The 15,592-nt window shown below is 28.5% G+C and overlaps 2 protein-coding genes across 2 annotated transcripts; one reads left to right on the forward strand and one right to left on the reverse strand.

Moving 5' to 3' along the window:
- LOC145743328 (uncharacterized) lies at nucleotides 1-2,797 on the forward strand. Its single transcript, XM_082561264.1, has 6 exons — nucleotides 1-527; nucleotides 819-936; nucleotides 1,254-1,376; nucleotides 1,685-1,802; nucleotides 2,051-2,138; nucleotides 2,493-2,797. Exons 1-6 carry the CDS (start codon nucleotides 450-452, stop codon nucleotides 2,619-2,621), a joined length of 654 nt encoding a protein of 217 aa, XP_082417390.1. The 5' UTR covers nucleotides 1-449; the 3' UTR covers nucleotides 2,622-2,797.
- A 999-nt stretch (nucleotides 2,798-3,796) lies between these two features.
- Nucleotides 3,797-15,312, reverse strand: LOC145742809 (uncharacterized). The gene is made up of 13 exons (XM_082560626.1): nucleotides 15,247-15,312; nucleotides 13,291-13,363; nucleotides 10,824-10,979; nucleotides 10,446-10,512; nucleotides 9,823-10,340; nucleotides 9,169-9,578; nucleotides 8,546-8,618; nucleotides 7,818-7,943; nucleotides 6,984-7,227; nucleotides 6,687-6,854; nucleotides 5,767-5,873; nucleotides 5,386-5,535; nucleotides 3,797-4,507 (listed from the first exon to the last, which is right to left on the reverse strand). The coding sequence occupies exons 2-13, from the start codon at nucleotides 13,358-13,360 to the stop codon at nucleotides 4,344-4,346; spliced, it is 2,253 nt and encodes a 750-aa protein (XP_082416752.1). The 5' UTR covers nucleotides 13,361-13,363; nucleotides 15,247-15,312; the 3' UTR covers nucleotides 3,797-4,343.
- Between the last annotated feature and the right edge of the window lie 280 nt (nucleotides 15,313-15,592).

Below are 15,592 nucleotides of genomic sequence, written 5' to 3' on the forward strand. Positions count from 1 at the left end.
TGAGTTGACGTTTCGATTTTACTAAAACAAAATAAATTTTTTACTATTTGATTGTTTATTAAAGTTATATGTTATATACGTAAGCCCTAAAAAAATTGATTTAATTGATAAGGTAACAAAAACTCACAAATGTCTGTGTTATAAAGAAAAAAAAACCGTAGCAATTTTATTTTTAAACAGTAAAATCTTACATAAATCATACAAAACAGGTAGACTTTTATTTAACAGCCCTATCCAATAACTAGAAAAAAAATTTGCAGTAGAAATATAAAATAAAAGTTTCTACAATTAGTAATTTAGATAAGGTGCATTTAGAAGTTAGGTATATTATTTTAATGTAACAATGAGGACATTTAGTAAATTTTATGCCCTAGTTGCACAATTTATGTTGTTTAAATTTAAACATTTAACATTGCTATATTAGGACTAGTCGTAGTTTAAGTAAAATAATGGGAATACAAATAAATTATTTGTTACTGGTCTTACTTTTGTGTTTATCGTTAACAGAAGTTTGGTCACAATGCGAGGTAAATATTAACTTAATGTTTATTTAAATGGCTTGTTAATAAAGTTAGTTTTGGTCAATAATAACCCGTTTCGACAATACCTATATATCATTCAATAAGAACTTTTATAAGATTTTTTTTTAATCTATATTTTTGTTTTAACGCTACTATTACGTATTTTCACTTTAATTTATCAATTTATTTTTTAAATTAAGGCTGGTCGTTATCAAAGAATTTATAAAGCACAACTTTATGAAGTGTTTTATATTGTCTTAATTTAAACTAACTATCAATGTTTATATTGGAATTTAGGACTGGATATCAATACCACCTGATGAATACAGCAACCAATATGTTGAAGTGAATTCAAATGAGGCAAACACAGTTCGACCGCTCGGGTTTAAATCAGCGTCTTATTCATTTGGTGGCAGTAAGATAAAAAAAAATTATATTATTTTAAATAATTAAATATCGACAAAAGAATATATTTTTGATCATTACAAAATTATTTATATTATTGTATTAACCATACATATGCAATTATATGACATCGCTGAAATACTTAATTAAGCGCAATATCAAGCAAATTTTTAAAACCTAAAAATAGCATTAAAAGTCACGAAAAAAAAACAAATTACATAACTCACTTAATTAAATTTAATGCTGGCCAAAACACAAATAAAGCCTTAACGATAAAACAAATGCAAAAATTACAATTTATTTAAAAAAAATTTGGTTATCACTTAGGTTCAGTGTGCATACGAGTTAATAATGTCAGCGGTAATATGCGACATATTGAGTGGGCTTGGGACTTGGAACAATCTGCAACACTGTGTATACGAAACAACGCTCCTAACTCACCGGAAAAATGTAAGCTTGATTTTGAATAATAAATTAGATGTGACATCTATATACAAAGGATTTTAGTGGAAGTAATGTTTAATTTAGAGGCCTACAAAATATAAATAAAACTGCCTTTTGTGATGCGCGGGTAAATTATTGCGGACAAAAATTAGTTTCGCCTTGCGACCATATTGCAACAACTAAAATACCGACCGTAGGTCGAGCTTTTTTACCCACTTTAACTGCTGTCATTTTTTTACAACTTTAAAACATTGTAACCGATATTCAATCTTTTTTTATTATGTTGAAATATAGCAAAAATATTCTAAATGCAGGTGCCAATACTCAAGACTCCACCTGCGGAACAGTACCGGGTACAGGGAATTCCCTCGAATATGAGTTTTTTTGTGAGGGAACAGGTTGTGAGGGTGGAACGAAAACGTTTTGGTACAGGTAAGATACAAATGTTTGTTTTGATATATCGATAGGCGTAATATGTAATAAAAATTAAATTCTCTATTTTATTTACTTAAATAGAATTATGTTTTTTAACAAACCAAGTATTTCATAAAAATGCCAAACAAATTAATTCCTAAATTGTGCAAATGGCAAAATTAAATTATAATTAACCAAACATAACAAATTGTACTAACCCAAATTAATGGCAATATTATTTTTATCTTCAATTTTTTTCATTGTAGATTTGTGGTGGAAGAAGCAATTAACGGCACTTACGAAGAAAATTGGTGCCAGGATAGAAGCCTGGATTACCCATCCAGTTTACTTTCGGTAACCCTATAAAGCTTTATTGTATATATACCTTTACTTAACTTTAACTCTTTAACCACTTGACACTTAAACATAAGTTATTAAAATTTAACAATAAAAAAATTTAAAACATTAGGCCTTTTATCTTTTACAGTTCTAACGGTTTTGCATGACTGTAAAATACATATAATTTATGAATTTTTTAAGCTTTAGTATTATGCTATTTTAATAATTTACGTTAATATAAAATTTTACATTCACAATTTCAATTTTTTTTATAACTACTCTTAAACATGGCCTTACACAGCAGAAATTTTAAAATAACAATTGTATATAAAGTATTTAATTAACATAAAAATGAAAAACGTTTTTTAGGTACCAACTAACTTGCCACCTCCCACCACAACAACAAAGGAGAATTCAGCCGAATCTTTATCTCAAGTACGTCATATCTACGTCATACTCGGCCTGGGGATTATTACGTTTTTTCTCAATAATTTCTAAATTTTTATATTTTTAATACTTGTTTATATTTACAAATTTGTGCAATATTATTTACCGTAGCAAGTGATTTAATTGAAAAATATAAATCTCATCCAATTTAACATTTTGTATAATAGTTAGTACTGTAACGTTTTTGTATCTTGTTATTAACGCTATGCGCTGTACTGATGTTTAACATTAAATAATTGGTTTTATTATAAATTTAATAATAATTTAAAATAATAAGACTAGGTTAACACCTAACAGTAAAGTTAAGACATTAAACTTTAAATAAGCAAAAGAAAGTTCTTTTAGAAAGCTTACTTGATTTACCTCTGCCTAAAGTATTACTTATTTGAAACTGCCTTATTCCATCTTTGTCGAGCAGTTTAAAGTAATTTAACTACCCAATAAACGCGTGGGGCAATACTATTCCTTTTTTAGTTTTTGTTTAAGTTTACTAAACTGATTACTAAAATAAGACATTATTACCAACTTTATTTTTTTTGTAAGTCAAAATTGAATATTGCTTTGCCTAAAAGGCCTCAAATAAATTTAAACAAATCTGGGTTTACTCGACTAAGTAACAAAGTTAGTAAGAGTAATAAAAAAATAAACATACCTTAAATATTGAATGTAAACTAGCTGATGTGGTCTTTTTTGTGTCCGTTGCAACATTTAATCTATCAACTAAGTATTCTGGCACACCTAAAAGCTATTAACAGTAGTTTAATACAGACGTTAAATAAAACCAAATATTTTGTTGTTCTTGCTTTAAGTTTAAGGCATAAGCGTTTGGTACATTTCCAAGTAATTAACAATCTAGTGTCTAGTAAGTGTAAAAAGAATTTCTTTTTCTGCGATGTAGCCTATCCGACAATATGATCATTAAAAACTGTATGTTTTAAAAAAAAAGACAATATATATATATAAGTATATGCCCATTTTAAAACACAAAATAATTATGAAACACAAAAAAATTCAAAAAAAGACTTGACATTTATTGCAATAAACAAACAGTTAATTCGGATTAAGTACATGAATCAGAAATTTACAATTAAACTAATACATTTAAAAACATCAAATATCAACCTACAAAGCTTTATTATAAAAGTTAAAATAGAAAAAAAGCTATTACATAGTTAAATTACGTATTTAAAAAATTACTTAAAAGTTAATTCTAAAAATTGAAAGAAATTTACTTAAAAACTGATTCTTGTTAGTAATTTCTTAACATATACCTACTTATTTGAGTTCTTTTATTAAACAAAATAACATAAATTTTTAGGATGGGACATTTTTATATACATTAACCGTTTTGCTCTAAGTAAGTCCTACTTTAAAATAATGATTGTAAATCTGATACAACAAAAAATATTTGTTTTAAAAATGTCTTAATTAAAATACGAACTTGACCAGTGTTTTAAAACAATACATAAAAGATATTAGCGTTTATTAAAAAGGCTAGACTAATATTACAAATTACACCTAAATACCTATTAAAATAAGGACAAAAACAATATGTCTCCATATATTAATGGCTCATAATTGTAAATCACAGTGTAAACAAAGGGATAAAAGATGTCGTAGAAAACAATTAAAAATTGAAATTAACAATATACGACTTAGTCACGTGATTTTTCACTACGAAACTTGAACAGAATTAAACCTTAAAAACCTTTTTGTACCGTTAACGTAATTTTTACCGCCCAGGAACAATTAATAAATGCGATGACGTCACAGTTATCTTCCGTTAAAAGTTTGGGTGACGCCGTAAGCCCAGTTCATGAAGTAGGAAGCTCGCGTGTACACTGCTGGTTTTCGCGCCTCTGCTCCGCATCGCCCCCAACTGAATATTCCGTGCAAAACGTACAACCCATTTGATCGCTGGCAAAACAATGGGCCACCTGTGACATCATAATAAAGGTTAATTTAATTACATTTTAATAAGTATTAATTCTTGATGTAAGAATGTTAACTACACAACTTAAAAAAGGGGTACATAACAAGGATCTGATTTATCGGCAGGAATAACTGATGTTCGAAGATAAAGATATAAACACAAAAAAATGAAAGCACAAATATTCTATGTGGTAAATCACTGTACCATTACACAGGTGTATCAATTAACATTAATAATTTTTTAAATTCTAAAGTCGTTATTGCAAACTCCAAAAAAATATTAAAATCTGTTTAAACGTAATTACAAACTTACACCAGACAGGGTGTAACATGTGTACTTAAAATTAAACACATCAAAAGCTTTTATACAAACTCTCTCACTCATTTAAACATCTAATTTAAATTGTTTAATGCTTATGTAAAAGTACTTATAAAGGTATGGCCGTGTAAAAACCTTAATTGAAATTTATAACAACTATAAAGAAGCAGTTGATTATATTTAATAGATATCCATAAATTTAAAAAAAAATTGTGTTAAAACGCCACTAAGATTTCTTTTAATTCACCATGTTGTGTTTTCCAAAATTTAACATCCTGTAACTTACTCTTAACTTATTCCTTGACCATTTAACTTGTTACAAAAAATACTGTATAACTTTGAATCCCTAAAGATGGGTAGGGTGACCATGCCATAATTTACTATGAGATTTGTAAGTAAACAATAATTTTTATGGCTTGTTTTAAATCATGAAATTGAATTGGTCATTTTTTTTTGGCGCAATAATGTAATATTTATTATAACCTATATTTTTTTTATTTCTTTATTAAAAAACAAAATAAAAACATTTAAAAAAACGACTGAAATGTAAAATGAGATCCTAACCTGAATCTCCATCACAAGGATCAGCGTTAGCTCCTCCAGCGCACATCATACAAGCTCTAATTACACAATTTCTCCAGTCTGGTCGATTACATTGTGAGTTTGACACTAGAGGGACATGAACTTCCTTGAGCACATCATCAAAACCAGTTCCTAAAAAGAAAAAATTTTAATTTTTTGTAATATTGAACAGCAAAATTTTAAGGGGTTTAGTAACAATATACTATGATGACCATGCCAAAATAAATTGTATAATTATGTACAAGTAATTTTGGCATGTTTTAAATTATAATAGCATCAATGTAATGGAAAATTGTACCTAGGCCTATTACCTACTTTCTTAAATGCCAAAAAAAATTAACATAAAAAAGGCTAAATAATTACCTTGTGTTGAACCCCAGCCCAATGCAATACAATCTTGATTTTCTGTTGGTGCCTCAAAAGAACTCGGCAATGCTGCTGGTAGGACTACATTTGATACTACAACTTCCCTAAAAGGACAAATTTTATTGCGTAAATTTTGTACATTAACTTAAAAGAAAATAGTTATACTATCAGATAAAATATATAAACATTAAACCAGTTGTTTTTTTTAAGTCTTCACATTTGGTAAATTAAAAAATCGTTTGGTTTTATTAGTTTTTAGTAATGTACTTTAAGTACAAATTGTAGTAAAATAATGACGTAAACATGCAAGCTGCAGTTTATGAAGAAATTTGAAATAGTTTGTTTTTGTTATTTTTTCAGCGCTAGACAAAGTGTTTCAAGATTAAATTAAGTGTTATTGAAGACCGTGTGAGCTTGTGACTGGATTTCAAGTTGATAATTTAATGAACCTGAGTTGAACTTGTAATTTGAGCTGTCAATCAAACTCAAGTGGGAAGTTCTTAGAAGTGTAATACAATATGGCATTGTGATGTCATTATAAGACAAAACAGTATTACAATATGATAATGATGTAATCATTTGTTGAGTCATGAAAGTTGGATTATATTGCAACTTATTTTTATTATTTTTTGATATTTGAACACAATATTAGTTATTGCAATGAAATATTATAAAATAATTTGAGATATATTATAATTTTACATTGCTAAATAAACTGATATTAAACAAGGTAAAATGTGTTGTATTAATGTTCCAGTTATGTTAAAATTTTAATGTTTTTAATATTCTAAACCAAATCCTTTAATATTCTAAACCAAATTTTAATATTCTAAACCAAATCCCTTAAAATTCTCTTCAAATTTGCATTTTTGAATCATTTATATTTATATCAAAAACAGATTTTATCTATTTTTTACCTTGAGAGTCTAATAAGGGCCATGTCATTAAGTCGTGGTTGACCAGCAGATTTACAGTGATTTGGATGACAGATGACATCACTTGCAACTATTTCCTGTTGCCCAGGGTCACTAACAAAAGGAGAGCGTCGATATTTGCCCAGAATGACATTAAGAGAAGATGTAGCACTAAAAAATGATTTTAAATTGGGTAATTTAAATTAATGCTGGTATAGCTTATCCTATTTAGTAAAATTATGTATAAAACACAATGATAATAAATAAAATGAAAAAATATGTAAAATATTAAAAAGTTACCTTAATCCATGACAATACTCTAAAACACAGTGCGCAGCAGTAATAACCCATCCTGTCATAATAAGTGTGCCACCACAGAATGGTTCACGATATGCACCTTTGGTCAAATATGCCATGGCACTTCGAAGTTCTCCAGCTGGACCACCACCTACTATTCGTGACATTGGTGCCGCTCTGTGAGACAAATCTTCGTGGAATTGGAACTCACAGCATGGAGCTGTGGGGTCTAATCTACAGCATGCATCTGTAAAAGAAATTATTTTTTTAACTTTTTTTAGATTCACTTTGACAGAGTTTAAAAGCATATACTATGTTTTTGTTAAATATTTTATAGCCTATTCAACTTTCTTTGCATTTGCTTAAAAAACGCATATGTTTAAAATTTTTAGGTCAAATTTAATTTAAATAATCCTGACAACAAAATAATGCAATATGCACCGAATTACTGTATTGCCCCAAGCTAAAATTGTCTATTTAGATTATAAAACCATTATGGGAAAGTGATACAGGCAAGAGATAAAGATAAATTTTGAGTCATGTGGTAAACAATCTAAAATGTCAAAACACAGAACCAAACAAATTTTGGTGCGAGCCTGGATGATTAATAGATAGTCTTAAAATTGTAAAATTACTTTAATTAAAATCTGAAAAGTTTTGATAAACATAACCATTACTCATTCGACAATTATCAACAAACTTAGCCTTAATTGATATAAATATTTAAACCTCTTATACAACATAGAACTTTAAAAATTTTTGTTCACCCTACTTTTAAAACAAAATTAGTTGCTAATTAATTTTCTAATCCATTCTGAATAAGTTACAAAAGCTTACCTGCATCACTTAATACACATTGACTTTGCTGTTTGGCTAGTCTTAGTTGTTGTTGTTCCAAGTCATCTAAGAGTTTAAGAAAAGCTGCAATTTGTGTTAAATCTTTTTCAACTTGGGCAGGAACAACTAAAAAATGTAAAATAGTTTAGATTTAAGAAATTTGCATAACATTTACTACTTAGATTTAGATGATTGTGTAAAGTGGTAATAATGACTTTAAAAAATATGTTGTAATGCACTATATAATTCAAAAGCAACCATATAACAAAACAAAAACTAAGCAAGTAATAAAACAACCTAAATTAGGTTCATAAATTTTACTGTTGCTCAATAAAGGTAAACTAAAAGGGAACTTAAGCAAAAACAATTAAAAGGTCTCATAAACTTAAGAAAGAAGACTTAATTACCCTTTAAGGTAATATTTTGATGGTAAAAATTGTGAAGATACGTAGACAATCCAATAATTTAATCACTACTTTACTGTGATGACTTAATTATAATAATATAATAAACAAATTCAATTAGACCTCATCAAATTAAATACCCACAAATAGTATATTTTCAATAAGAAAACCCATTAAAAGTAAAATATAATCTATGGTATAATTGTCAATCGAGCAAAATTATAATTGCAAATATACCAGACAAATTAAGTTTATATGCGAAGAGTAATTATAATAGTACAGCCCACACATTTAAAGGGTAATAATTTACTAGGAAAACTTTACCTGGAGTGTTGTTGTTCAAATTTGGAGTTTCAGAATCTTGATTGTTTGTGTAAGTATTTCGAACTTCAGGTATCTAAAAATGAAGAAATTGCTTATTACAGAATCAATTTCCAATTTTAAATTTCTAAATTTGGTTTTAAATGAAGAAATTGTTTTTTTGCATTTTGTGTTGCATTTAACTTGTTTTTAAGAATCATGTTTGATTATTAAGATACCAACAACATGTTTCCCTTGAGGCAAAATGTCAAATGAGTGAAGAATTTTTAAAGTTTGTTATCAAGAAAAATATCATGTAGAAAACTATCCCTAAAGCTTGTTATTAAACCAGGGCTTGGTGATTATTTATAACCACATAAAACTGTTAAAAATGCACACATGTGTTTTGATCCTATATTTAAAAATTATCAGTAAATTAAAATTAAATATTACATTTTTATAAGATAGTTGCTAGGTATTAATTTTAATCAAATTATGTAAAAACTTTATATATATATATATAAAATTCTTTTAAGTGAATAGGATCAATTTTTTGATGTTTTTTTAAACATAAAAAGTTAAAAGCTTCTTGCATTAATAAAGGAATTATACAACACAACTTCACAACTTTAACCTAAATCACAAACCTGTGTTGTTGTGGTAGTTGACTCTGTAGCTTGCCTAAACAACAAATCTTGCAACCATTTTGGTTCTGTTACAAGTGGCGCGGTGGTTGTGGTTGTTGTGGTTGCTGGGGTCTCTTTTGATGATGTTGTCAAGGGTTGAGTGGTTGTTAGATTATTAGCCAATAAAGTTGTAGTGGTTGTGATAATTGGTGGTGGAGATTCAAAGTTAGAATCAAGGCCTGATAATTCTTGTTCAACAAAAGCTAAAAAGTTTGACTCATTAGATAAATCTGGTTCACCGGTATACAATGTTTGGCTTGGTCCAGTTGTTGGTTCGTTCTGGATGGTGAAAGTGGGTGGTGTTGGTGGCTCAACTATAGGCTCTTCTTCTGGTTGATTAGTTTCATAGTTGTTTCGATGAATTGGTCCATCTATAAACAAAAAGTATAAAACAAAAGGGCTTCTATATTGCATTTGTCAAAATTAAACTATATAAAAATGTCCTTTTTATAAGTACATTTTATTAATATAATTCTAAAATAAATAATAAAATTAATATTAGTAAGTTACAGCATGTTGGTTATTTGTAGCTTCACTATTAAAAAAGTAAACACGTGTCGTTTTGATTTTTTTTGAATACTGTTTATTTTTTTCGTAATGTATCACATGACTTACCACCAATCAGCTGTGACTGTTGCAATTCTTCCTCAATCGGAGGCGGAATTAAATCTAATACGTCATAATCATCTTCGTTATTTGTCGCCAGATCAATTTCATCAAGTGAACTAACTTCAACGTATTCGACGTTCACATAATAACACCAGTACTTATGAATTTGCGAGCTATCCCAGCAACAACCCGCCATTTTACACTCACGGTCAGTTATTCCTGGAAAGCCACAGTCTTCCCTAAAATCACTGTTAAAATCGCATGTCTCTCTCATCGTATAGTTTTTACCGTCAACCTGGTGATACCCTTGATCGACCGAACGTTGTGTAGGGTCTTCATCAACCGGGGAATCTGGATGTGGTCCGGAAATAGAAGCCTGTACGTTGGTAAGAGTGGGGCCTGAGTTTAGTGATTGTGAAATAAAACTTCTTTCTCCGTTGTCTTTGATGTGATTGTTGTGTCCTTGTTGTGAAAGTTGGGATAGATATGCGATTAACAGAGCGTCCCCTTCTAGTTGATATTGTCTAAATAACATAAAAATAAAAAATATTTGTCTTACAATATTGTCGTTATTCTCCAATAGGCCTACAAGTATAAATCTAAATAAAAGGACGTTACAAATATCTTACGTTGTGGTTGTTGCAGGAGTTGTTGTGGTGGTTGTTGTAGTTGTCGTAGTAGTTGTTGTATGATAATCTAAAATGCGCGAAATCGTAAAAATGTTAGTGATCTAAACGTACATGCCAGATTACATTAATGTAAAAACAAGACTTACGTAGCTTTATAAACCCTGTAATTCGTGCTTATTATAAAAAAATAAACCAATTATATTACATTGTAAAGTTTAAGCAGTAAACGTAGGGGTATAGCTACACTCTGCAAAGGCTTAGTATAAAGTTTTGAAAAAACTAAAATATTTTACATTATTCCAAACTTTTTTTAATTTATCGAAATTGCAAATGAACCAAAACAAATAACTTAAAAAATCACAAATACAATTGACGTACTTCCACGATAGCAGGTCGGAGAAGCAAACCAGGTAAAATGATAACAACATCCAAACCCAAAGCACTGAGCTTGTGTAAGATAGTTGCTGTTATGCCAGCTTATACATGGAATTCGTTGGTTGACAACAACCTTACAAGATCTTTCCGACCGCATTGCTAAAAGTAAATTAATATGAAAAAATATTTTTTTACTAACACAAAAAATCATTTTTATACAGACATTACTTTATGTAAAATGTGTTCATTTTTTATATCTTTTAACTCCTAAATGTAAAGATGCTAATTGATGACCACAATTGCTAAACATTTACAAAGTTTTAAACGTTGTAATGACCTATTCATTTATATTTAGGTCACTCAATGTAATTTATTTTGGTACACTGCAATTAAGTACAAAAGAAATGGTAATTTTATGTTTTAAGAAGTTACATGTAACGAATAAAAAAAGTTTTAATTTAAAAAGGAAATTCCCGACACCTGATAATTAGATTGTTAAAATAATTTAGGGAAAATTATTGGTTAATCTTTTTTGCAAATGCAGTTACGAAACAAGCCCCATATGTTTTTCACCAAACGATACAGTATTATGACGTCATAATCGTGCATTATTGCAGCAGTTGCGCAACACTTCGCAGGTGATGACGTCACGGTTAAATATAGTCGGCATGCAGTCACGCAAAGACATTTCGCGTGGTCACGATTTCGCCCCAGTTTTGAATTAAACAAATACGCTGTGACGTCATCGGGTTAATGCAACACCATCGCTAAATGCCAGAAAATGTCAATAGAATTTTATTGGAGTCTTTATTACCTTTTAGCGTGTCTAAAATGTTAATTGATTTTAAAAATTATTCTTGGGTGGAATTTTTTTATTAGATTAATCAAAAGATCAACGGAAGGTTTGTATAAATTTGTTTCTATTAAGCAATTAACTTTTACGCAATGGATAAAATTTTCCAAGTAAAAAGTTTTTTAATATATGATAACAGTTATCTGTAATTATTAACAAAAAATAAAATATTGACAATATTATTTTTTCTATAACCTGTTCATATTTAATAATAATTTAAAAAACAAGGTAGACATTTAAATATGCATTACATTACATTACCAAATATATATTTTTAATTAAATGTGATTTACGATTAAGTTATTGCGAAATTTATGGGACGACATAAATTTTACATTATAACAAGGATTAAGAAAAATTAATGTCATTTAAGGCTACTTACGTTGTATTTTGACTGCAAGTGATTAGAAGTGTTTTAAAACTTTCTAAAAATTCCTCAAAATCTGGAATTTCCCGCATTTTAAAGACTAATTAAATCCTTGAATTAAATCACTAATTTGACCTAGCCTTAATTCTATTTTTGACATAAACTTGGACCTTAAAGGTTACGTAATCCCGCACGAAGTCCGAATTTACCATGACCTCTTAACTTTATTTAAAACGAATTGCAGACCTTTTCGTGAGTTAACGAATTGTTACATTTTAAGTGAACCGTTTTGTCAAAAATGTTTTTGTTTTAACCTTATACTGCTAATGTAACTACCCGAAAAGTTGTAACTGCAGGTAGATTACCAGTAAGGTGATTTACGCCGAATTGGCTGGATCTGTTTATTTTTATAACAATAGAAATGTGATACTTTTGGGTAAGAAGGATTATTTCGGTTTAAGCAAGGTTCAAAATATGACTGGCCTTAACCTAAAAAATTTTCATCAATTTTTTTGTGTTTTATTATTTTCGTTTTAAACGTTGTTTATGTAATTTTTTAGGAGGCATACTGATAAAGTGGTATGCTTTATCTTCTTTGTTTATGTATCAATCACTTATGTATATTCACGTAAAAAGGTACGTAATTATATATATTAAAAACTGTCAGCAAGCCGATACGGTTTCAAGAATTGTTTTGACTAGGTTAAAAAATACATTTCGTGTTTACAAAAACAAGCGTTTAAAAAGATTTTCAAAATTTACTGAAATTTACTTCTTCGAAATTTTTTTAATTTTCTTTGAAATCAAGAAATTTAGCAGAAAACTAAGGTCATGCAGTGTCCTGAAATCAAAGTACACCAAATATTTTTTTGCATTTCGGATCACGTAATAGTGATTAAAACAAGCTATAAATAAACCACGTGTTCGAAAACGATTATTTTTAAAGCAAACTAATTGATACTATAATGATTTAAAGTTTGCACTTCTAATTGCTTTAATTAGTTTTTAATGAAAATGTTACTATTTTTGATTGGAATTTATTTCAAAAACGTGTAATTTAAATGTAAAGTCAACTTAATTAAACTCTTCCGAAACTTGAGGAACATTTAAATTTTAAATGCCAAAGTTAAAAATTATAGCACTTATGTAATCGTGAAAAAACTAATAAAACTACCCAATGTTGTTTGTATGAAATGATAAAGCACAAATACGTACATGTTTACAGAAACTATACAAACACCAGATCTTACCTTCGCTTAAACTTGAGGCTAAAACGAAAAAGAGAATTCCTCCAGAAAAAAGGTTTCTTATTTTTTCCATTTTCTAAAACAAAATAAATTATTTTACACAATGTTAAGATTAACTTTCACGGGAAAATCGATTTATCGTTGAACAAAATCTAGTTTTTAACTAATTTGTTTCTCTTTAAAAAAACATTGCATCTCATTTAGGCCTTGATGATAGCGCGCCTGCAATTTTTGTATTTAAATAAAATGGTTGAAATAAGGGATTGATTTTACACGGTCAAACGTTCATCCCCAGCTGGTACGACAGTAGGGTATATGACGTCACAACTACTTGAATAATCGCCTAAGGACAGAAGTGTGGCCAAAACAGCTAGGGTTGCAAGCCAAACGCAGATGATTGTCGCAAAACGCACAAATTAAATAAGTCTGTCTGCAAAGTCATTTTTTGCCATATTGTTCTTTAAAAAACGAACTAAAAAACCCGAAATTTAAATCAAAATTAAAAAAGATTTGCATACAAATACAAAACCGTTAAATCCAATTGCAAACAAATTAATTTTAAATAGGGGAATACGAAAAGCATTAACTAAAATTTTTAATTTAATTTCGACTGTAACAAACTAAAAAAAAAATTTGACAAGACAGATTTTAATTTAAATATTTGCGTAGCCAAAAATAAATCCAGTGACATCTAATTTTACAAAAAATAACAAACGCTGATTTTTAGGGGTAATGCAATACAATCGCTGATGTCAAAAAAATAAACAATTTTTTTGCGAAAGTCTTATTTATTTGTTTTACTAACAAAGTAAAAGTTAAAATATTTTCCAATAGTTACAATAAGTTGAAACAGTTTTAAATTCTTATTAATCATTTAATTGAGTAAATTCATTTAAAATTATCTTGTAAAACAAAATCAGTCAAAATAAAGTTTCAATTTAAAGCGCCATTAAAAACCTCTTTAAAATATTTACACATTTCTACGTAGCAAATGGTGCTCAAAGTGCGACATGTAGTTTCTATAGGGTTAAAAGGACGTAAATAATATACGTGTACATTTATAAGCGTAACAAAGTTATTATGACATCATTATAAAAATTATGTCTTCAGACCATACAATGCAATAAATATTTGCTACAAAGCAATAGAAAGTGAATTTGCGACATCAACAAAACTTTTTAAATAAAATTAAACAAACTGCAATAAATCAATCCATTTAAACAACTAACTCAAACAAACTTTATTCACCTTTTTTTACATTAAAAATGACAAAGGACAACATTAACAAACTAATCAAACCAATAACAAGAAAAACAATATAAAGTCTGTCAATACACAAAAGTCATCAATCTTACTTCCTAAAGCCTGCCCATTTAATTTTAAAAACCGGTTCTTTACACTAATAATTAAGAGATAACAATAACAAAGCGCCTATTAGTTTAAAAACAGCAAAAGTATAAACTTCTAAAAACGTTAAAGTTTATGTTCGAACTGCCTTGGTGCGCCGGTTAACACATGTTGTTTATGATGTCATAATACAATCGGTCGTTGGACGAATTTACGACAAGTATTTTCTACTGTAGATCAAAACAAATTTAACAGAAATTTAAACACTCATTTTCTTGATCTTGTATAGGGTTAAAAAAAATGGTATCAAAACTTTTTTAGTGTCTACGGTTATGTATTTATTAGCTTTTGTTGATGCAGACATTCTAACTTTTTAAATATAATAAAGAAAAAAGGAACCCTATGTTAAATGTTATATCCATTATAATACTACTAAAAATAACCCAATACTATTTTAGGTATTTAAACATATCTAACCTAAAATAAACTAAAAATTTCAAAAACAAACGTAAAAACTTTGAAAAATTAATAAACGAAGATTTTAAATATTAACCAACAAAATATGTATTTAGTTTTAATGTTAAGTAAACACAATTTTAAATTTTTACTCACGTTTTTTTGGTGCTGCGTTGCTGCAATTGCAAAATAAATCAAGTTTTGTTATTATTGCGGCTTATATCTTGAGATGCACTTCTAAAACTTTTTATGAACATAAACCTTTTTTCATTGTAGCCATCTCTCTCTCTTCCTCATTCTCGAATTATTTCTCTTTTTCTTAACCTCGACTTCGAGACCACTTTTCTTCTCAATGCTGTCGGTTTCTACGTTTTTGTTTACAAAAATCTTAAAATACAAAGAACAAACAGACAGATTGTCACGCCTTTGTTTTAAATAATAAAACAAAAGCAAGTATCCTGTTATCTGTTATAATTAGAAATAATAACACCCGGCCACGCGT

The sequence above is a fragment of the Corella eumyota genome, chromosome 2, assembly GCF_963082875.1.
Source record: "Corella eumyota chromosome 2, kaCorEumy4.1, whole genome shotgun sequence".
NCBI classification, from domain to species: Eukaryota; Metazoa; Chordata; class Ascidiacea; order Phlebobranchia; family Corellidae; genus Corella; species Corella eumyota.

What these genes read in the sequence shown, in the direction of transcription:
- LOC145743328 (XM_082561264.1), top strand. Translation starts at nt 450, where the DNA reads ATGGGAATACAAATAAATTATTTGTTACTGGTCTTACTTTTGTGTTTA. An exon ending in AAGTTTGGTCACAATGCGAG is followed by an intron (nt 528 to 818) that starts GTAAATATTAAC and finishes ATTGGAATTTAG; the next exon opens with GACTGGATATCAATACCACC. An exon ending in GTCTTATTCATTTGGTGGCA is followed by an intron (nt 937 to 1,253) that starts GTAAGATAAAAA and finishes GTTATCACTTAG; the next exon opens with GTTCAGTGTGCATACGAGTT.
- LOC145742809 (XM_082560626.1), bottom strand. Translation starts at nt 13,360, where the DNA reads ATGGAAAAAATAAGAAACCTTTTTTCTGGAGGAATTCTCTTTTTCGTT. An exon ending in ACAGTCACAGCTGATTGGTG is followed by an intron (nt 9,579 to 9,822) that starts GTAAGTCATGTG and finishes TTTTGTTTATAG; the next exon opens with ATGGACCAATTCATCGAAAC. An exon ending in TCCTTGTGATGGAGATTCAG is followed by an intron (nt 4,508 to 5,385) that starts GTTAGGATCTCA and finishes ATGATGTCACAG; the next exon opens with GTGGCCCATTGTTTTGCCAG.